Consider the following 21,476-nt stretch of genomic DNA (forward strand, 5'->3'; position numbering starts at 1 on the left):
TTGCGATTGTAACGTAAGTGCTGACGTTGTTTTTGATGCTGAGGTGTCCATCTCACCCCCAGTAACCCTGCACAGTCAGAAAGGAGCCAAGCAACCCCACTCATGAGGTTCCCCTTCTAGAAAGCCCTGCGGGACCTAGACAGCTGACCACTGAGTGACCCATGTAAAGAACACCCAGGCACGCCCAGCGTGCCACGCCACCATGCACGCAGTCACGCTTGCCCCTGCGTGCTCTGTGGGGGAACCCCTGGGGGGACAGGGAGCAGTGCTCGTGCACACACCAGCATGCACAGGGGGGTGCCCCAGGAGGCCTACAGCGTGGGCAGCCGTACCTCCAGCTCCCTCAGCAGCTCTGACTGACCGCAGGACTCCAGGTCTTCCAGGGCTTCCCCAAACGCGCGCCAGAAGCCCTCCTCGCGGGCGGGGCCAGGGGCTGGGCTGTAACGTAGGAACCAGAGAGCGTCAGCTCCTGGCGGGCAGGTGGGTGGGCAGGCGGGCGGGGGCCTGAGGAGTCTTCGGGGCCTCAGGGCCCAGCGTTGAGCTCAAGGGGCCATTGGGCAGGTGGGCGGGCAGGCAGGCGGGCGTCCTCGGTGGCAGTGCTGGGGCCCCAGGGCAGTGGTTGGTGACACGGAATGGGGGAAAGACGCAGTTAGGGGCGACCAGGACTGTCGGTGGCCAGTTAGAACAGGGGCAGATGAGACGGGGTGGAGAGCGATGACACAGGACGCCTAGGAAGAGAGACGGACGGACGACAGACAGACAGACAGAGAGGAGAACCATGGTGTAGCCCCAGAGGACGGCCCCTGGCCCCACCCAGACACATGGCATCATAGGACAGTGACAGGGACAGCTGGAACCGGCAAGGACACAGATGAATGGAGAGGGTGGGATATTCATGCTGGGGACGGAGCCAAGACCCGTGTGTCGTCCATCCCAGTGTGGAGTCTCACTGGACGGCAACAAGTCGGCTTCACTCGTCACATGGCCGTCTGCCACCTCCCACGGCCTGGTCATTTATGGAGTATGCTTGGTTCGGACAAGGCTCTCCTCTCCTAGGGAGCCGGGGGTGAGGGTGTGAGCAGCTGCCTCCTTCCCTTCCCATTTTACAGATGAGAAGACAGAGGCTAAAGGCCATTTACTTCATTCAGCTCAGCTCTGCAAACTGGTCAGGCCCGCCCTAGGGCCTGGATCACAGGCAGGGGCTGGTGGGGGGTGGGGGTGGGCCTGGAATCTGACAGAGCCCCTGCTGGGAAGGAGCTGGAGAGTCACTCACAAGCATGTGCAAGCACCGGCTGGGTGCCAGGCCCTGAGCTGGGTCTGCTAAGTGGAGGAGACAATGGCCAGGCCAATAACCAGGCAGGTGCAAGGTGGCCCGAGCCCCTGGGAGGTTCAGGCCGGCAGCCGGAAAGGGTGGGAAAGCCCTCTGCCTGAGGTAGGTGGGAAAGCTCCCCAGAGGCAGGGGATCTGAGCAGTGCTGGCAACGACCAGCAGCGCGGCCAGGAGAGGAGAGAGAAAGGCATTCTGGGCAGGAGGAACAGCCTGGTCAAAAGCACAGACGTGGCTGGACCAGAGGGCACACATTCCCCTGAGAGCCTGCTCTCCGCGGGAGCCTTTTCCAGGGGCAAGGCTGAGTCCCTCAAGGCTGATGCTGCAAACACCAGCAGGTCCACAGCCCAAGGCGGTGCTTGTCACCCCACGGCCTTTAGTGATCTGGGCTAAGGCAGGAGAGTTTGGGTTCCAGTTCTGAGTCGGCTCTTCTGGGAACGGAGGTCATCGGACTTGGCACCTCTGCCCCTGCCATGCCCCCCACCATGCAGGCCCCTTCCCAGTCCTGGCGGCTCGAAGGGCTCCACCCGACTCTCCTCTCCTCTCGCAGGAGCTGCGCCTCCTGCAGGTTAGACCAGATTCCTCCACAGCCACCCTCACCCATCCTAGCCGAGAGACCAGGCCTGTCTCCTCCTTCTTGGCGCCCCCACCACAGACCTAGTTGGTGGCGCCCAATCCTCCTCCTCCTCCTCAGGGAAGCTCTCGTCAGCAGGCGCTGGCGTGTAGCTCGTCCTCCGGGGCTCTGTGGGTGGGGGGCTGCTTCTCAGCCTGCTGGGTCTCCACTCGTGGGAGGTCAGGCCCCGGGGCGCCGTCTGGGGAGTGTAGGAACCTGGCGGGCCGAGAGAGGCATCATCTACATGCTCGCAGCATCCTCAGCTTGTCATCCTTCCTGCCCCATTTCCAGCTATGCTAGGTGACCCCAGATAGGTCTGGGGGCCTGCATGATTTTACCCAGAGGCTCCAAGGGCACCCATGTCCCTAACCCAGATTCCCCCAGATTTCCTAATCATCCAGCAGCAAGTGTAAATGTGGGCATCTCTGGGACCCTGGCCCAGTTCCACTGGGGTGGGCCTGACCAAGCCCAAATGAGGGAGACACAGATTTCTGCCCTTGCCTCTGGCCCACCTTGAGAGCCTGAGGGTCCAGGGGGTGAGTCTGCAGGGGCTAACCTAGTGCTCCCAATGGGGACCAGACCCAGGGTGGGAAGACATCCAGCGAGTGGATGAGGTTTACTGAGGTCACCTAGAGGCCTCGCTCCTCTTGTTCTTCGGAATCCCTGGGATTCAGAAGCCCCAGGTCACCCAAGGGCCTCAACATGCTTAGACTGGGGAATGTCTGTCTAGGACGGTGCCTGGGGGTGTCCCTCCCCCTCTGGGTCGTGTAGAATGGGAGGGAGGGCCTTCTGCCTCTCTGTCCTCTACTGGATGGGTGGACATGCACTGAGCCACTGAGCACCTGGGTGTGCTAGGCATGGGGCTAGGAAAGAGGAGAAAGTAGAAGTCAGCCTGGACCCTGGCCTTATGGTGGGAACTGAATAGCCAGCACGGTGTGGAGCCCTGTGGTCCTGCTCCCAGGAGCCAGGGGCCCCGACAGTGGCCAAGAGGCCCAGTCAAGCCTGCATTCAAGAAGAGTCCCTGAAGGACAGAGCTGGGAGAGGAGGAGGAAGACAGATGAAGCAGCGGGGACCCCTACAAAGGCCTGGCAGGTGGGGTGATCCAGAAAAGCATGTTGCTTGTCTGAGGGCCCCGAGGCATCACCTGGGCCCCCAAAGCCAGCCTCCGTGGCCGAGCTGTCCCAGGATTCCACGGCGCTGTCCACACTGGGCACAGCGGGCGAGAAGCGGGCCGCCAGCAGACCTCCTTTGAGTGCCTCTGGTGGGTCCTCATCTGCATCACTGGCCTCGCTCAGGCTGCCCGACTTGAGGGGTGGGAGGGGGCCTGAGAGGGGAAGGGGATATCACTGCCATGGGATTCTGACCTCAGAGCCATAGAGACCTTTGATGAAGCCTCAGTTTCCCCACTGGTTTGGGAAGTCACGGGACCCCTGCCCCGCCCCCAAGCCTGCTGCTGGGTAACCTGCCACATGGGAGATGGCACACCAACAGCAGATGGGAGAACTGAGACTTGGGGGCTGAACAGGACTCCAGGTCACAGGGTGAGCAACAGTGGAGCTCAGATAAAGAGGAGGACCCCAAAACTTAAGCTTCTTCCATCGCACATGGTATTGTCCTACCACGGCATGGGGCACAACTTCAGGGGAAACTGAGGAATGCACAGGCACAACACACAAGAGACAGGTGATAAAGAGCATGGTCCAGACCAGACTGCTCCATGCCAGCTGGGCAACCCTGGGCCCATCACGCCCCTCTTTGAGTCTTGTCTCCTCAGCTGTTCCACATTTCCTCCCAACTCCATAGAAGTTATCAAGGATTCCACGAGATGGGCAAATGCAAAACCTGGCACAGAGGACTATCCCTTCCTAAATGGGTTGAATGGCCCAGGACATGGGGTGAGGCTCACGGTCTAGTTGCTTCTTGATCTTCAGTGTGACAGTCTCGCCAGCCACCTGCAGCAGGTGGATGGCTTCACTCAGTGGCCGGCCCTTTAGGCTAACACTGTTGATGGCGAGAATGCGGTCCCCAACATGGATAGCGCCTGTCCTGGGGAGGGGGCACAGGGTATGGGATGAGAGTTAGAAACACAGAGCATATGAATTGGGGGATCTGTCATCAGGGAACTTGGGAACTCCAAGGTACAAGCCTGGCTGACCCAGTTAAACCTAGTTGCAAAAAAAAAAAAAAAAAAGTAATTGTGATCTTGGGTTGCATTAATAGAGGTATAACATGTATAATCTGGGGGAAAATTATCCCATCTTACTCAAAATTAAGTTCTAGAATGAGTTTCCAGCATGAGTTCTGTGCATGAATTTAATCCCATGTAGTAGATACCAAATACTAGCTATGTGATTTGGGGCTAGTTGCTTAACTTCCCTGAGTTTCACTTCCTTTTTCTATAAAATGGGGACTGAAGACTTATTTTATCAAATTACAATTGAAGGATAGATGGCTGGAATGGATTCATGCTTCCAGCAGTTCATGGGGTAGCATTTCTCTTTCCCTGGACCTCAGTTTCATCACCTAGAGGAAGAGCATAAATAATCCCCAGGGCCCAGCTGACCTGACAAAGGGTGGTGGGGGCCACCGCCTGACAAGGCCAGGAAGCAGCACTGCTCTGGCCCAGTGGTCTTCTACCTGGAACTATCTGAGGTGCTTTTTAGAAAATGCAGATTCCTGGCCCCCACCCCTTACCTATGAATGGTATCTCTGGGGATGAGTGGGGCTAGGGAAATAATTCCCAGCAGCAGGCATGATGAAGGTGGGAGAGAAGCTGTAGTGGGTACTGGGAATGCACCTGACCTGGATGGGGAAATTTGCACCCCAATGTCCAGGTCATTCCCAGAAGAGCCTTCATTGGGTCCATCCCCAGATTGCCTCATGCCTAGCAAGCTCCTGAGAGCCGGGAACTGAGTGAGGGAGGGAATGTTGGCCTCAGGGAGTGGGCAGCGCTGGTTGTCCAGAACAACAGCCACAGCCGCACCGAGGACTGGGCCCCTGGAATGTGCTGAAGCGTACTGAGATGTGCTGAAAGTCTAAAATAAACAACGGATTCTGAAGACTGAGTAAGAAGAAAAGAATGTAAAATATTTCATTAATAATTTTTATATTGATTTCATGTTGAAATAAGCATATAATTTAGGATCCATTATTTGTCTCTTAATTTTTCCAAGGAGGGCTAATAGAAAGCGAATCATTAAATTGTGGCTCACATTAATTATATTACAGCTGGACAGCACCAGCTGGGGAAGGGACTGCCTGTCATGTCCCCACCACCCAGAAGAGGCGGTACCGAGTGAAAGTGGGAACTGAGGAAGACGACACTGGAGGTCAGAACCGTGCCCACGGTCCCTGCAATCTGCCAGGTGCCCAGCAGGGGGCGCTCCAGGAGCGGGCCCATCACCAGGGAGCCTCAGCCTCTGAATGCCTCCTGCTCCACCCCACCAAGCTGTGTCCCTCCTGAGCTGTGTCCTCCTCCAGGGCCTGTTCTGCCCCCTGGCCTGGCCAGGCTCCCCACTTGCAGCAGGAGAGCTCAGCACAGGTTTCAGGAGAGCTGTCTCACCCACACTGGGGTTGCTTCTCTGGGGCCCTCGTGTGGACTCTTTTCACCTCTGGGGCCCAGATCTATCTGCCCACGTTTATTCCCTAATCCAGTCTGGGACAGTCTTCTCACAGCTCCCTTTGTTGCCAGTTTTGGAGACCATCCCCATAAGAAGAGGACAGCAGGGGCAGCCCCCACCCCCAGGAAATACCCCGCACTGTGCAGACCCAGCATTGCCTGTGTGAAGCCACCCAGCAGATGCTTCAAAAAGGCCCACAAGGTAACTTTCCAGAAATCTCCAGGTTGAGAGGGAACCGAGGAGTTAGTATACATTTATCCAGCAGTTATGTGGAGCCAGGAGGTCTGCTGGGAGCTGCCCTTCTCCGGCTGCTGTGAAACTGAGTTGAGGGAAGGGACAGGCCGACGTCACCCAGAGTATCAATGTCAGAACAAAGATCAGAATCCAGTTGGGCTGATCCCAAAGCCAGCTGCTGCCCCACAGGAGTCCTGGGCCTACCCTGTGTGTCCCCACAGAGCCCCCGCTCACCTCTCAGCCAGACCGCGCTTGGTGAGCCCTGAAATGACAATGGGATCAAATGGCTCTTCTGTGCCTGAGATGGTGATGCCCAGTGGGCCCCCGTAGCGCTTCAGCTCCACCGTGTAGCTGATGGCACCCGTGGTCTCCTGTTCATCTGCAAAGTGGCACCCGTCAGGGGCAGCGTCCCAGGGGGCAGGCCCCCTGAGCCCTGGTGTGCTGACTCACATTCATCATCATTCATTCATTCACCCATTCACTCCTGCCGCACGTGAACCAACCAACATTTAAAAATATAATTTTCACAGACCATACAGAAAAACGTGATGGTGATGATAACAATTAAAAGAAGAAACCAGATTTCCAGCTTTCTAAAAAAAATAAACAAGAATCTGTCCACAAGCGACCCTTTTTTCAGGGAAGAAGTTGGCTGCTCAGCTCCTCTGAAAAGGGATTCACTCTCTGTTAGCCACAGTCCTTACCCCTCCCTTTGGCTCCCCAGTTTGCACCATTTTCTTACTTTCTGTCCAGTATAATCACTGTGTCATTTGACCTCAAAGGTGTTTGAGTTTGCAGCCTATGTTGACTCACTCATACAGCCATGCGGTAGCGCACCCTTCTTCCCCTCAACGCCCACCCACTCATCTGCTCTCAGTTGCTCCTTGTGGGTCTCCTTCACCAGGCTTTGTGCCGGGCATGTAGGTTCCAAGCAGTGGCTCAAATCCCCACAGACCTCCCAAGGGCCCTGGGGGGCCTCAGATGCCAGGGACAGTGGGCGGCCCCTCCCTGTCCGTCTACCTCCCTCCTTCTAGGCCAGAGGGAGCCCAAATTGCAAGTTGGCAGGCTGCGGGCCCAGAGGGTGGACCTCAAGAGGTGGCAGTGCAGGAGAGGGCCGCACCAGAGTTGTCCTCGTCCTTCCGGATCTTTAGCTTCACCAGGTCCTCGCATTGCCGCAGGATCTGCACAGCATCCTCCATGGGACAATTGTCCAAGCGGATATTGTCGATGGCCAGCAGCTTGTCACCTGGCTCAAGGGTTCCAGTCCTGCGGGAGCAGAGGTGGGGAACAGAAAGGCGCCTGGCACATGCAGGCACCACCCCCACCCACACCCACCCCACTGCAGCCTTCCCTACCCTGTGCCCAGGGCCCCCTACCTGTGGGCTACACTGCCTTTCTTGATGTCAGAGATGATCAGAGGCTCCCCTCGCTTTCTGCTGGCCGCTGGAAGGAGAGAGGCCATGAACCTGTCCTTTGATGGCCCCAGCCTCGGGGGGCCCAGGAGACAGGAGATGGACTGGGGGCCCCACACCCTGCTCCACTGCTTCCTGGCTGGTGGCCAGAGAAAATTCGCTCACCGACCTGTGCCTCAGTTTCCCCTCTGTAGCATGGGGTGACACTGTAGACCTCGTGAGGAAGTCATGACATTAAACTAGATGGCACGGGCTGAAGCCTCGTCCTGCTCCTGGCGCACAGTAGGTACTCAATCCACATCAGCCCTTTTCTCCCCCTGTGCAGCCCCCGCCCCAGCAAACCTGTGAGCTCCGTGAGGGACTGTCTGGCTGGTGTCTACGTCCAGCACCCGGCCCGAAGTGAGCAACCCTCCCACACCCAGTTCTTCCTCCAGTCACGGGGGTGCTGGCGCTGCCCCTCTCTGGCCTCGACCAACAAAACAGCAACACCCCTCCTGGCGCTGGTCCACCAGCGGCTGGCACATGTGGTGGGAGGCCTGGCTTCCCGCTTCAGCTCAGGGCCACCTCCAGGGCCCCCAACTCTGGAGCTCTCGATGGGCTGAACCCGCAGCTGAACCCACACGGTAGAGGCCAGCACCTCCCTCCGCCCCGACCTGCAGCCCTCGCCGCTCACAGCCATAGGAGGGGGCGGGAGGCTCCTGTGCTCAGTCTTCTGCCTTTCTTCTCTCACCCTTGCTTTCCTTTCTTAGACCAAGATGAATTAGGCACCTACTGTGTCCCAGGCCTCTTTGGGCCCCCAGAACGCAGAGGTAGACAGCAAGCCCAGTGTGGCCATGTGTCTGTACCTTACACACCACTTACCTCCCCCGGGAGGCTCCAATGGCCAGGGAACTATGATGTACAAAACGGGAAACTGAGGCTTCGAGGCTCGGATCTTGCCCTAGAACACACTACTGGGCGTTGCAGGGGGGACGGGACAGGGCCACCCGCTGCCCCCCAGCGCCTTGCCCCTGGCCAGGTTGTGTGCCGCTGCTGTGGAAATGCTGGGGGACCCTCCGCAGGGGGCGCTCGAGGACGGGGTGGGGCAGCTGCGGCGAGGGACTCACAGCTGATGGTGATGCCCAGCTCCACACCGCGCCTCTTGGGCAGCTTCACGTGGAAGGTGCCGCTGCTCGGGATGACGGACTCTGGGCACAGACAGATGCGGACCAGGTGAGTCCCAGGGAGACACCACACCTATCTGGTCCCGACGGGGACCCTAAGGAGTCACCCCCCCCACATCTGCTTCTCCCACCTACAGAAGAGGAAACTGAGGCCAGATTTCCCCAAGACAATCCGCCCTCTGGGTCAGCGCAGAGCAAGGACTGGATCGCACCTCACAACTGCCAGCTGTTGGGAGGGGGTTCCAGGGTGCCCTGTAGCCCGGCCCAAGCAGACTGGGTGTGTCCACGGGACTTATCTGACCTGACCCTTGGACTAGAAGGGGGATTCTAGTCACTGCTTTACATTTGGGGAAACTGAGGGTGGGGGAAGAAGTGTCCTGTCACACGGTGTTCCAGTCACAGAGCAGGATTCTAACCCCAGTTGTCGCTGGCGGTTCCTGGCCCCAGGCCTGCAGAGGAGCTTGGGGTCTGTTCAGCTCCCCTCAGCCCCCCAAGAATCCCCCATAACCCTCACCACAGGCGTGTGCTTCCTCCTGGGGGTGCTCCCCTCCCTCCCTCCAGGTGTGGGCACTGTCCCCGGGAGAAGGCTTGGGACCAGGGAATGGGACAGGTGGAGGGGTGCTTGCACCCACAAGGGCAGGACATAGCAGGTAGGGGGCTCGGGTCTTGCACTGAGGAGGAAGCGAGGACCATCACTCACCCGCCACATCGAACTCAATCTCCAGCACGACCTTGTGGGCCAGCGCGGCATCCCGCAGCAGCTGGTTGGCTTCCTCCATAGTCCCGTCCTCGGTGGCGATGCCGTTGATGGACAGGACGCGGTCCCCCACCTGCAGCAGCCCACACCTGAGCCCGGCAGCCCGGCGGAGGGAAGAGGCGCCATCACCACCGTGGCTCTGGAGGGGGAGCCTCAACCTGGTCCCACCCCCGCCCTCAGGTGTGACTGTGCCCTGGGCCAGTGACAGACCCATAGGTAGTGGCCGCCTGGCCAGGGCTGTGACTCTGCTGGTCCGCTGTTTCTCTGTCTGGTGGAGGGGGCCACGCCTCACAAAACGCCTAGACCACGGTCTCTGCCTGCAGACGGGGCTTCAAGTCTGGGTTGTTTCCCAGCTGCATAGCTCTGGGCAAGTCAAGCCACCTCTCTGAACCCCCACTTTCTCACCTGTCAAATGGGGCTGGTGATGAGCTGAGGTGCCTCAGTGAGGTGGGTTTGTGAAGGGCTCGCCTGACTCATTTCCTTGGCTTCCGAGAGCCCCCTGCACTGGAGGGGAGCGGCCGGGGTGGGCAGAAGGCTCACCCCTGCACTGGAGAGGGAGGCCGGGGGCGGGCAGCAGGCTCACCTCTGAGCCCCCTGCATGGGAGCGGGGCGGGCAGCAGGCTCACCTCTCGGCAGGGCTGTCGGGCTCGATGAAGCGCACGAGGGGCGGGGACGACAGGGTCTCGGTGGCGAAGATGCCGCCCTGGAGCTGGAGGCCGAAGCCGCTGAGGGGGTCCCCGCAGAGCACGACCTCTGTGGTCTCCGTGTGCACGATCTGCCCGCCCGGTCCCACCGTGCTGGAGGCCAGCGACACTGCGCGGGCGGGCGGGCACTCAGGCGGCCGTCGGAGAGGCCCAGTGCAGAGCCACCCGCCCGGGCGAGGAGCCGGCATCACAGCCACAAAGGGTGGGAAGCCTGACCCGGGGCCACTGTGAGCCCTGGCTCCCTATCTGTCCGAGGGGCTCAGCCAGCCCAAACGTGAGGTGGGGGGAGACCACAGCTTACATGAGCTCTTGTGCTCCCTCCTTCGCTGCCTCCTCCGCCCCATGGTGGTGCGGGGGCTCATGGGCTGGGGTCCGCGGGGAAGGGTGCTGGGGTTGGTGCAGGGAAAGGCGTGGTTCATGGTCGGCGAGGAAAAGGGAGTCGAAGACAAGGCTGGGGAGACGAGAGCACAGCCCTGTGAACCCCAGCTGGGCCCCTCCTCCCTGCCACAGGGTAGGTGCCAAGAAGATCCACAACCACAGACAACGGGATGCTCCCCCTTTCCTCCCCAATCGCCGCCGGCTGAGTCACCTCAGGCAAGTCTCTCCCTCTGGACCCCTGAACTCACAGTGAGAGCCAGCTGCCAGGAACAGGGCCCATCCCATCTCTGACATGCGAGGTGACATGGGCAGGCCCCCTAATTCCCTGAATCTTGGTTTTCTCCATCATAAAAGAGGCATCAGCCCTCCCAAGCCCCAGGAAAAGGGGAAGGAAACCAGCGAGTGACCGCAGGGCGGGCGCATTACATCGAGTCTGGTCCTGGCCGGCGGGTGTGGCCCAGGTGGGTGTCCTGCAGCGGCCAGGCCGGGGGCTGTGGCAGGAGGGCAGGCAGGGGTCCCAGCGATGGGGCTGCTCGCTCCTCTGCACCTTCACTGTGGCGGCCACATTGGCGGGAGAGAAAGGAGCAGGCGTGAGGGGCTGGCGAATGGGACCCGGTCTCTGCTGGAGGCTGCACACCCCTCTACACGTGTGGCTGGGCTGACTCTGGAGCCAGCACCATGGCCAAACTGCCACTGGCCAGATGTGCAACGGGGGCAAGTCACTAATCCCCTCTGTGCCTCCCAGTCATCTCCCCCCCCCCCCCCCCGGGAGACAGCGGGCGGGGGCAGCTTAAGTGAAGGCTCTGCCTCCCGACCCCTGGACCACCTGCTCCCTCTGTCCTGGGAACTGCCTGGCACCCAGCTCCCTGCCCCAGGTTGGAAGAACCCAACTCACAGTGGGGGCTTCAGGCACTCCCCGATTGCCTGGCTGCATTTTCTGGACCCCCTAGAGCCCCAAACTGAGCCCTGGATCCAAGTTCTAAGTAGCACGGAGCACAGGACTGTCCCCTCCCTCATTCTAGCCCTTACATTTCTATTAATGCAACCAGTGATGGAACTAGGTTTGCAGGCATCTCTCCCAGCAGATTGTCAGCTCAAACCTTCAAGTTGTTTCTCTATCCCATCTTCCCCCCTGCTACTCTTTTGAGTTTGAGCTTCCCTGTGGGAATGGATAACCTGCTCAGGGCTTCCGACTTAGGCTTCCGGGGCTCGTATATCCCTCCCTATCAGCCCTCAGGCTTGAACTCGGAGACCCACCAAGGGGACCCACCTGCCTCTGAGGGTTTCAGGGGCCGCCGACTTTGGGGAGAAGGCAGGATCTCCAAGCGCACTTTCTCTGACACACTGGCCAGGAGCTTGGTGGCCTCGAGCATGGAGCAGTGTTCAGTGCTGGTGCCGTCAATGGACAGGATGTGGTCTCCAGCGTGCAAGGCCCCGCTCCTAGCCGGGCATGGGTGTGAAGGGGGAGGCCGGTCTGGCGGAGCAGAGTTCTGGGCTGCCTGTTCTGCCCCCCCACACCCACCTCCCCCCCTCCTAACCGTGGCAGCACCCAGACATGCCTCACCTGTCCACCACACTGGCTGGTTTGATGCGGTCGATGGTGATGACAGGCTTGTTCCGGTGGGAGCCAGAAGCAAGGGAGATGCCCAGGGTGGACCCTGGCGTCTTGGTTATTTCCACTATCAAGGGCCCGGATGCATTGGCCACTGTGTCTGGCATATGGAAGGCGAGAACCACAGTGGTCACTACGAGCCTTCCCCAGCCCAGGAAAGGACACCCCCGTGAATCTATCCAGTGGCTCAAGAACAAAACCTAGCTCCTTCCACTCTGCCCCCCCTACTTCCATGCCCTGCATGTCAGCCAATCAGGCCAGCTCGACCTTCATCAAATTTCCTGATGCCAGGGCATCAAGCGATACCTGGCACACGGTGTTTATTGCCCACAGAGAGGCTACAGACCGGCCCAAGGTCACAGCCTCCACAGTGGTAGATCTGTGCCCGCTCTCCCTGCCTGCCGCCCCAGCCTCCTCCCGGCGCCGTCCGAGCCTCCAGGCCCCCAGCTCACCTGGGATGACCACATCGTACTCCACCTGGAAGAGGGCCTCGTGGCTGCACTGCCGCAGGGTGGCCAGGGCCGCGGTGTGGCTGGCCCCATGCAGCGGGATCCCGTCCACGCTGAGCAGCCTGTCACCCACCTTCAAGGAGCCCTCCCTGCCAGGAAGGACCTGGTCAGCCGCCTGGCCCAGTGTGAACACAGCACAGTCCTACCGGCAGGGGCCCCCCGGGGGGCGCCGGGGACAGAAGCATGGGTGTCGAAGAAAGGGGAGCACGGTGAGCGAGGAGACACCCATGAGGGGGAGCAGGATGGGCTGGGAGTGGGCAGCTGGCCTGCTGGAGCATCTCCCTCCTGCCCCACGCGGCGCGTTATAACTCCCTAGTCTCATCTTAACCTAAGATGGCTGAGCTGGGGGTGCCCTTCGAGGTCGCCTCTTTCCTCCTACCCCCAAGATGGAGGAATGCCAGAGTCCGGAGGGGACGCCAGTCCTGCCAGGGCCACACGGCACCGGGGGGCCTGTCACAGAGCCCTGACCCGGCCTCTCATGGTGATGTGGCCTGGTGGCCTAAGCGTCTATGAAGCGATTCAGCGGGGAAACTTAACGGGGGGCCCAAGCTGGGGTTCCCCTAGGTTTGAGTCAAATCCCCATCCTGGAATGTCTGTCCCAACAGGTGGTCCAAGTTATTCTGGGAGATTCTATGAATAGTTTGTCACAGGGCCCTGTCCCAAGGACAGATTTAGATTTCTGACAAGGCCATTCCAGGCTTTTCTTAAAATGGCCAGGAATCTGCCAGTGGGGCAGTCAGCGGGCTGGGAACTGGACGTATTCCTCTCCCACATTCTCTCCTTCTGACGCTTCTGGGCTGGGCCCTGGCAGGGCCAAGCTAGGCAGTGCAGCTAAGGTTGTATGGGGGGGGGGGCTCTGAGTTACAGAGGGCCACAGCAGGGCCCTCACACTGCCCCCAAGCCCCTCGAAGCAACACTTAGGGGCTGCAGCACCAAACCCTTTCCACAGGCAGAGAGACAAACTAAGGAAGGGGAGAGCAAGATGACAGCAGGTTTCCAGCAAACACAGCACCCCGGAGACAACAGGAAAAGAGCTTGGGCCATCTGCACTGAGGATGCCCTGAGTGACTCTGGGCTAGGGGTTGCCCTCATAGTGCCTCAGTGTGCCCATGAGGCAGAGTACAGCTTCCAGCTCGGCCTCCGCAGGGTAGCGGGGATGTGGAGGCTCCCCTAGGGCAGGCTCACCTGTCTGCAGGGCCGCCGGGCCGCACGTAGGTCAGGACAAGTGGGCGGGACTTGTGCCCGTCTTCATGGGCACCTCCTGGAAAGAATTCAAAAAGAGGTGGGTGCATCTACCTACTCTTTCCCTGATGCCCAGAGGCACGAGCCCAGTCCTAAGAGGCTCCCTTAATTCAGCCTGTTTGAGGACCCAGTCCTTGCTATTTGCAGGCCTTCTAAGGAAACACCATTTGTAAATCTCCCCCAGAGCTGGGGCAAAAAGTATGAACATGATCAAAGTCCTCTCTGCTCAATGACTTGCTTCCCTTCCTGTGATCTCATCCTATTTCCCTTTTTGCCCTGGCTGCTAGGCAGAGCCAAACTTTGGTCTTAATCTCAGTAGCAGATTAGTCAGATTTCACCTCCATTTTCTGATACAACTCTCCCTCTCACTTCCTCCAACCATGCCACTTGATTGCTTGGCAAGTCTTTCCATTTAATACTTGAGTGAGGTTCCTGGCGTCTATAAAGTCAGAATATGATGGGGGCGGGGAGGAGAGAGAGGGTGAGGGAGGGAGAGAGAGGCCCAACACATTCCTTAAAGCAAAACAGAACACATGGAATTATCACTAGCTGCTCTCCCACCCCTGCCCCCCTCTGACTCCAAGGTCAACTCTTACACTGACCTCTGAGGACAAAGCCAAAGCTGTTGCCCTCCTTGTAGAGGGAGACATCCACTGTCTTTGAAATGATCCCTGGGTTGTTCTCAGGGGCTGGGGAGAAATGGAGTGTTCCTTTGAGTCTCTCAATCACATTGCCAAGCCAGCAGACGTCCCCAAAGCTCATTCCAGGACAACTGGGTGGCTGGTCACAGAGACTGCAGGGAGGGCAAACTCCTCCCCCACTTTACAGGTAGGACACGTGAGTCTTAGGAGAACCTCTTCCCTAATGCCCACTTGGTCCAGCACTCAGAGGGGCAAGGCCTGTCCATGCTCATACAGAGACCATGACAGAACTCAAGCTTGAGTCCATGGCTGCTGGGCTCAGGTCTCATGGCTGAATTTCAGACAGTTGCATTTCAAGACTTTAGGCCAACTTTGAAAATTCAGAATTAAGCTAAACCCTAGGTCACTGTACTTATTAGTGCAGGGTGATAGGGAGGGGAGAACAGTAAGACAAATCACCCAGCCAATGTTCCCCAAACCTCCCCAATTAAAGGAAAAGACATCTGGAAATTAAATATGCAACAGGACACTGAGTTCCAAACAGGGTCCTGCCACCTCCTGGTGATAGCGTCCAGCTGTTGTCAGCCAAGTCCCTTGGTGAGGCATGGATGTTTGTGGCCAGTCTCCAAGTATCACCCACCCCAGCTGGCAGGATCCCCACCACCTAGACCCTGGTGGGGAGGCAGCTGAATCCACCCACAACCAAGGCAGTGGAGAAAGTTCCCTGTCCAAGGGCACCCACCGGGCGGGGGCAGCTCATACTCCACCTCCAGCACCACGCGCTCGCCCACGTTCTTGAGCAAGGTGATGATCTCATCGTGGCGGAGCCTAGTCAGGTGGATCCCATTCACTGACCGGATGTAGTCACCCACGTTCAGCAGGTCACTCCTAGGAGTGAGGAGGACAGAACCTACATATGGTGCCAGGTACCAACATACACACCTACTCTCCCATTAAACCCTTATGATCTCTGGGTCTCCAGTTTACAGATGGAAAAGCTGAGGCTCAGAGAGATCAGCCATTGTCCAGATCACACAGTCAGTGGGTAGCAGAGTATAAATCTAACAGGCTGACACCTGGCCTGGCCGCTCCCCCGGTGCTGGTCTGCTGGTTTTTAACTCCTGCTGGATGTTACCCCCACAGTGACGGCTCTGGTCAGCCCCGGGCGAACACAGAGTGGGCAGCTCACCACCTCCCTTGCTACTCCCTGACCCTCTGCTCGGCTTTCAGTGCTAATCCCCACTCTGCTCAACTGGGCATGCGTCAGCGCTGCGCTGTGTGAGACAAAGGGGCACCCATGAGCAGCTCTCTCCCCAGGTTTCAGGAACTCAGGACCCCAGGGAGTCACAGACAAAATGGTGGGGGAATCCAGAGCAGTGTGTGAAGCAGCAGTCTTGTGAACAGAGCAGAGTCGTTGCCTCATTCTGGGGCTGGGATGGGGTGTGGGGGCCGGGAGGGATGGGGTGTGGGGGCCGGGAGGGCTGTGGGATCACAGAGGCAGTAGGGGGATGCCTCTGTGGGCATCCAAGTGCCACCTGCCCGGCTGGCATGTGGGGGATGAGCAGGAGTTGGACAGGAGGATGCCGCCGCAGGCAGCAGACCTCCTGAATTCGGGGACCGTGTAAGCAAGGCCTGGAGTGGCTGGCAAGCCGGGGGTACCACGCAGGCCGCCCTGCTGTACAGGAAGAAGCTGGCTCCCTGGGAGGCCGTCCCTCTCAGCTCCCATGTTCTTGGAAACAGCTGCCTGACTGCTTTGCTTAAGACCCCAGCCCATTTTCCACTGGCCCTGGGCCCCTCCTGCTGCCCCCACCAAGCCCACTTCTCACCTGGCTGCCAGCCCCCCAGGTCTCAGGTTGGAGACCCTGGGCTTCCCGTCTTTGTCGGTGCCACCGGAGATGGTCAGGCCCAGCGTGCTGCCTTCTTTCTTGATCAGCTCCACCATGGTGACCCCCCGGAACTCCTCTGCTGACAGACGGGGGATCAGGGGGCGGCATGGGGCAAGCTGGACCCCAGCTCCAAGACAACTGAGGCAAATGCTTGGTAAGCTGGGCACTTTGCTGCCTTACACTGAGAGAGATCATCTTTGGGCAGCAGAGGATCGGAGAGGTCAAGGAACGGGTCTGAGCCCACAGAGCAAGTTACCAGCAGTCAGGCCCCACCCAGAGCTCCCTGAGCCCCCTCGGGACAAAGAACAGGAAGGACAAGGAAGCATTACCTGGAATGCTCTGTCTGCGGCACGCCAGGGCGACATCGGCCCCACCTGCATCCTTGCCTCCTTTGGAGTAAGGCCCATCGTCTGCAGGTGAGAAGGAGAGAAGGCCTTGAGTTCGCTTTCATTTCCATTTGGGCAAAGCCCTTTTGCTTTGGGAACCTTTCACCTCATAGGTGTAGCCTCTAAGAGGGGTTCCTTCCCTCCACCAGCTCCACCTGAGTGTCTGCTGGGGAGTCCTTGCGGCCGCCTCAGGGAGGCTCTGACTCTGCCCTTGGGGCCATGATGGTCTACGCGATGGTCTACAGAGCACCGGTACAGCCACCTGGGTGTCAGTGAGTAAATATGCAAAGTGTGTACAACTGTTTACAGTAAGTAGATGTTGGATAAATGACACGGAATGACCTAGTGGGATTTTCAACACAAAAATCATGACATCTGACAAGGAGCTTGCATGTAAAATGTATAAAAATTTAATAACAAGAAAACCACCCAATATAAAAGTGGGCAAAAGTTTTGGACAGACACTTCACCAAAGAAGATAGACAAATATGGGTGACAATAAGGAAAAGTATTCAGCATCATTAGTCATCAGACAGTGGCAAATTAAAACCACAATAAGCTACCTCTACCCGTCTATTAGGATGACTAAAATTAAAAAACAGTCTAACCCGAGCTTGTCACCCGGTGGCGAGAAGTGAAGCACCCGGAGCTCTCTCGCACGGGGGGTGGGTGTGCAAAACAACGCATCCACTTGGAAAAAACAGTTTGTTTACAAAGTTAATCTGGATCTCACCATATGACCCAGGATCCCAGTCCTGGGTACTGACCCAAGTGACATGGAAACACGTTTAAACAAAAATCCGTGTGCACGTAGTTATTACAGCATTGTCCTCAAAAGAGGGGAAAAAAAGTCTTTCAGCAGGTGAATGTCTAGACCTACTGTCTAGACCATCTATACAAAGGAGCCCCATTCAGGAACAACATGGATCAATCCAGAATGACTATGCTAAGGGACAGAAATGAGATTCAAAAGCCTAACTGCCTCATGATCCCATTTACATGGCTTCCTAGGGAAGGCAACACTACATAGAAAGAAAAGAGGTCAGTGCTTGTGGGGGGCCTTGGGACTGGCTACAAAGGGGTAGCAAAGGGGAATCTTCTAGGGTTATGGAAATGTTCTAACACTTGGTCGAGGTGGGGGTTAGGACACATTTCCCAAATATGTGTCCTAACCTGAACTGTCCTAACCAAATCTATATCAATGCTGAAATATTTTACAACAAACCCTGGATATAATAAAAATTATACCTATAAACATTTTAGTATTTCTAAAAAAATTTTTTTAGCATTTCCTTTTAAAAAGGAACATATATATTACATAGCAAAAAATCCCCAAATCATGCCTTACAAAATTAAAATAATTCCTTCCTTATTAATTTAATCCCCCCATACTCCAAATTCACCCCAATTTCAATGACTTTTTAATTTCAACAAGTACACTTTTGGATTATAAAAGCTCTTTGGTCCTTTTGCTCATTTTCTCATTCTGCTCTTGTATTTTGCTCTGTCCTTTTATTATTGCTTCTCTATCTCTCATAGTTATAGATCTTTTAAATTGATCTACATTATTCTATTTTATATTATCTCAAACTTTTGAAGGGTGTTCCTGCTGTCTGGAATGTCTGATGACCCCTCCCATCCCCGTGGATGGGTTCCCAATGCACTTGCTAACTGTTGGATTGTGAGCTAATCGATCTTGTGACTGGATCTGGTTGAGGGCAGGTTCCCCCAGGGCCCAGACAGTTTGTGATCTCTTCCTATGGGTGCCGCCAAGGTACTGCTATACTGACACTGCTGTTTACATTATGTTCCTGGAACTAGGATTCTAAAACCTGGGGGTTGTATAAATGATAACAGAAACATGAGCCCAATTCAAATTACAGATTCTCAAAGGAGACCCCCTGAGAAGAGGCCTTGCCAAGACAGACAAGCTTTTGTTTAGCCCCCTAATAAACAGGTGGATATTTTCCAAGTCTTCCCCTTTTACTGAGGGCAGAGCTCTTGAAAGGCCCTGACTTTATGCTGGGATGTCAGTTCCGACAGGAAAGATGTGGGGCCTCCTCTCCTGTAGCCCTGAGCTATTAAAACCTCAGACCAGCAGATACCCCCATCCTGCCACCAATGCAAGGGAGCCTCAAAATCAGCTTACAATCATCCTGCTGATTCCCATTTTCTCCTCATTTTTTAATGGGAATCCATGGAATTTGCAGATCAATTTGTGGAGAACTGACATTTTTACAATATTGAAACTTCTAATCAATGAACATAGTATATTTCTCTATTAATACGTTTCTTAATTTCCCCCAAGAACGGTGTGTGCTTTCATGGCAAAGGCCTGGCATCTCTTTCATCAAATGTTTTCCTAGCTAGCTGAAGTGTAAAGCTATTGTAATTAGATTGCTTTTCAAATTTCAGTTCCTAATTATTTGTTGCTGATATATGTTATTACAGGTGATTCTATATTTTGACCTCTAAGACCTATGTACTAATTCATCTGTAGACCCTTTTGTCATCTGTGACACAAACGTTTTCCTTCTACTTTCTTTTTTAAAGATTTATTTATTTATGCATACAAGAACTGCAATACAGGTCAGAGGTGTGTGTGTGGAGGAGAGGATTCACCAGAGACAGAGTAGGGAACAGAACAGGCGGATTGACTGAAATACACTGCTGAGGGGAGCAGCGGGAGAGTCAGGGGAGGTCTGCTGCACCATGTGGGTAGCTCCCTGGCCGGGGATCAAACTTGTGCTGCAAGTGCTACAAGTGACTGCAGATAGCTTCATAGGTTGTGTCTTAACCCCTTGTGCCACCTCCTTACTTTCTACCTTCGTACCCTTTATTTCCTTTCCTTGCTTTATTGTCTTGAACAAACCTTCAGCACAAAATTGGTAGAAGTGGGACGATAGCTTTTCTAGCTTACCCTCTTCTTCCCCTGTGAGTTTCCCTGTGCACCTCCCAGGAGGCTGAAGTCCAAGGTTTGAGGTGACCTGCTCTGTGGTGAGCCAGAGCTGCCCTTGTCTGACACTGGGCGTGCCCCGGATTCCTCTCCTGTCCTAACAGGAAGGTCAGGGGACTCATCGGCCTGTACTAACCCGCCACACAGTCTCCTTCTACCCTTTACTCTCAGTTGCAGCCTCTGGCCACTCCTCTCCCCAGCCCCCAGCAAGACCAAAGTCACAGGACCCATCTCCCCGCTTATGCAGGCTTGAGAAAGGAGAACCTGAGGAGAATCGGCCCCAGCAGGGGGCAGAAACCCCTTATCCCACCCCATCCTTTCTGTGAGGGGGAGGATGAGATTAGGGGTCAGCCTGAGTCAGGGTCAGCACTCAGCCTGGCCAGGTCACGCCTCACCTTGAAATCAGGGTCAGGGCCCAGCCAGGACCAGGAGCAGGTGCAGGGTGGATGAAATTGATCAGGCTTTTTTGCTCCATTGGCCTCTGTGGCTATCACCTGCTGCCTTGATCATGTTGATGCACAGGGTGCTTGGGGGCGTGGGCCTGATTGTGGACACCTGGCGCATGGGTGGTTGCGCATGTGTAAGTGTGCACACCTGAGCCTGGAGGTCAGGGATGTAAGGGCAGCGTGACTCAGAGATGGGGAATAGCTGCAAGAGGACAACCCGCGTGACTGCAGAAGAGGTAAGACCGTGAGAGAACACCAGAGACAGCCCAGTGTGAGAGAGCTCAAAGATTTGCTGGGGGCTGGGAGGCTTGCCAGCCTTCCCGTCACCCGGCTCTCCCCTGCTTTGCCCACCCTGCACCCACTTGCCCCGCAGCAGCAGGGTTCCGTGGATATCAGGGTTCCAGGAGCCGTTTCTCAGCCTCAGCTCTACTGACATTGTTGTTGGATGTTTGACAGACTCCCTGCCCTTTAACCACTAGATGCCAGTAGCACCTCATCTCAGTCTTGACAGCCAAAAAGTCTCCAGAGGGGAGCAAGGTGTCCCCACTGAGAATCACGGCTCTGAGAAGGAGGTCTAGCACGAGGGGGCTGCTGGGCCAGAGGCTGGTTGGAGGCAGGTTCGGCTTGGGTCAGGGGTGCAGCACATCCTGTCTAAGGAAGCTTGGGAACCTGACCACCGGGCACTCAAACCACTGAGAAACTACCCTTGTTCCCCCCTCTGCTGTCCCAGGATCCTTTGCTTGCCAGAAGGTGGTAATAACAAATCAAACAGCAGTTAAGCCCAGAATCATTTGCAGGGCCCCTAGAGCCAGGCCCCCAGCAGCCTTGCTCACTCCCTTCTCCCCCAGGCCCCTGGTTCACACCAGCAGCCACCCATTCGGCAACACCCCATTGAGTATAATGCCTCCCATTATGGGTCCCTAATTCGCACTTCATTTAGATTCAACAAGATGTTTCTCAGCTAATAAAATTAAAAAGAGGGGTTTTATCAAGTGTCTGATGCTGAACAGCTCTGGCACTACACGTGCACAATGCTGCAATTAAAATTTGACTTATCCCATGCAAATTAGGTTCCGCCACTAGAAAATCCCTCTCCTGGGTTGTCCTGAGAAGACCAGAGATAAACTTGCTGGCTCCAGGTTTACCAGTCTCACAGAAAGGACCCGAAAACAGGGCCGCATCCACCTAACTCATTATAGGATCCCAAAGAAGAGAGGGCAGGACAGCTGAGGGTTAAAGGTGGCGTTTTCAGCTCTAAATCTGGACTGCAGAAGAGTGGCCCCCAAATGCTGGATTCTGAGGCAAAGGGCGGAGGACGATGACTGCAAGGGGAGGGGGTGTTTGGGGGGTGTCTCTGTGGTTGCCTCCGACTTTATCGTCCATGCTGCCTCTCCTCACTTTCCTCACCCCAACATTCAGATTTTACTCCAGTGAACTCCATGAAGCCAAATTGGGCTTCAGGGACACGCTGGGCAGTGGGGGGCAGTGGGTTTGTTGGTCTCAACCCTGAGTGGCCCCAACCCTCCCCCACTTCTACAGTGTTCTGCTGGTTTTGGGCTCAGACTTTTCCCCCAGCTGTTATGTGGGTCTG

General features: G+C 56.5%; 1 protein-coding gene across 3 annotated transcripts in view; it reads right to left on the bottom strand.

Moving 5' to 3' along the window:
- Positions 1–21,476, bottom strand: part of GRIP2 (glutamate receptor interacting protein 2) — a gene marked incomplete at both ends in the record, with an annotated part of 75,969 nt that overhangs the window by 3,882 nt on the left and 50,611 nt on the right. For all 3 annotated transcript variants that reach the window (XM_084247102.1, XM_084247103.1, XM_084247104.1), the window contains 20 exons: positions 333–438; positions 1,984–2,155; positions 3,084–3,263; positions 3,846–3,985; positions 6,028–6,172; positions 6,914–7,059; positions 7,170–7,236; positions 8,312–8,392; positions 9,069–9,214; positions 9,752–9,938; positions 10,131–10,280; positions 10,634–10,759; positions 11,478–11,647; positions 11,772–11,919; positions 12,272–12,417; positions 13,514–13,589; positions 14,173–14,259; positions 14,954–15,099; positions 16,038–16,173; positions 16,427–16,507. In XM_084247102.1, the coding sequence (XP_084103228.1) occupies positions 333–438; positions 1,984–2,155; positions 3,084–3,263; positions 3,846–3,985; positions 6,028–6,172; positions 6,914–7,059; positions 7,170–7,236; positions 8,312–8,392; positions 9,069–9,214; positions 9,752–9,938; positions 10,131–10,280; positions 10,634–10,759; positions 11,478–11,647; positions 11,772–11,919; positions 12,272–12,417; positions 13,514–13,589; positions 14,173–14,259; positions 14,954–15,099; positions 16,038–16,173; positions 16,427–16,507 (2,636 nt within the window). The remainder of the gene's footprint in view (positions 1–332; positions 439–1,983; positions 2,156–3,083; positions 3,264–3,845; positions 3,986–6,027; positions 6,173–6,913; positions 7,060–7,169; positions 7,237–8,311; positions 8,393–9,068; positions 9,215–9,751; positions 9,939–10,130; positions 10,281–10,633; positions 10,760–11,477; positions 11,648–11,771; positions 11,920–12,271; positions 12,418–13,513; positions 13,590–14,172; positions 14,260–14,953; positions 15,100–16,037; positions 16,174–16,426; positions 16,508–21,476) is intronic.

The sequence above is a fragment of the Talpa europaea genome (genome assembly GCF_964194135.1).
Source record: "Talpa europaea genome assembly, chromosome: 11".
In the NCBI taxonomy this organism is placed as follows: domain Eukaryota; kingdom Metazoa; phylum Chordata; class Mammalia; order Eulipotyphla; family Talpidae; genus Talpa; species Talpa europaea.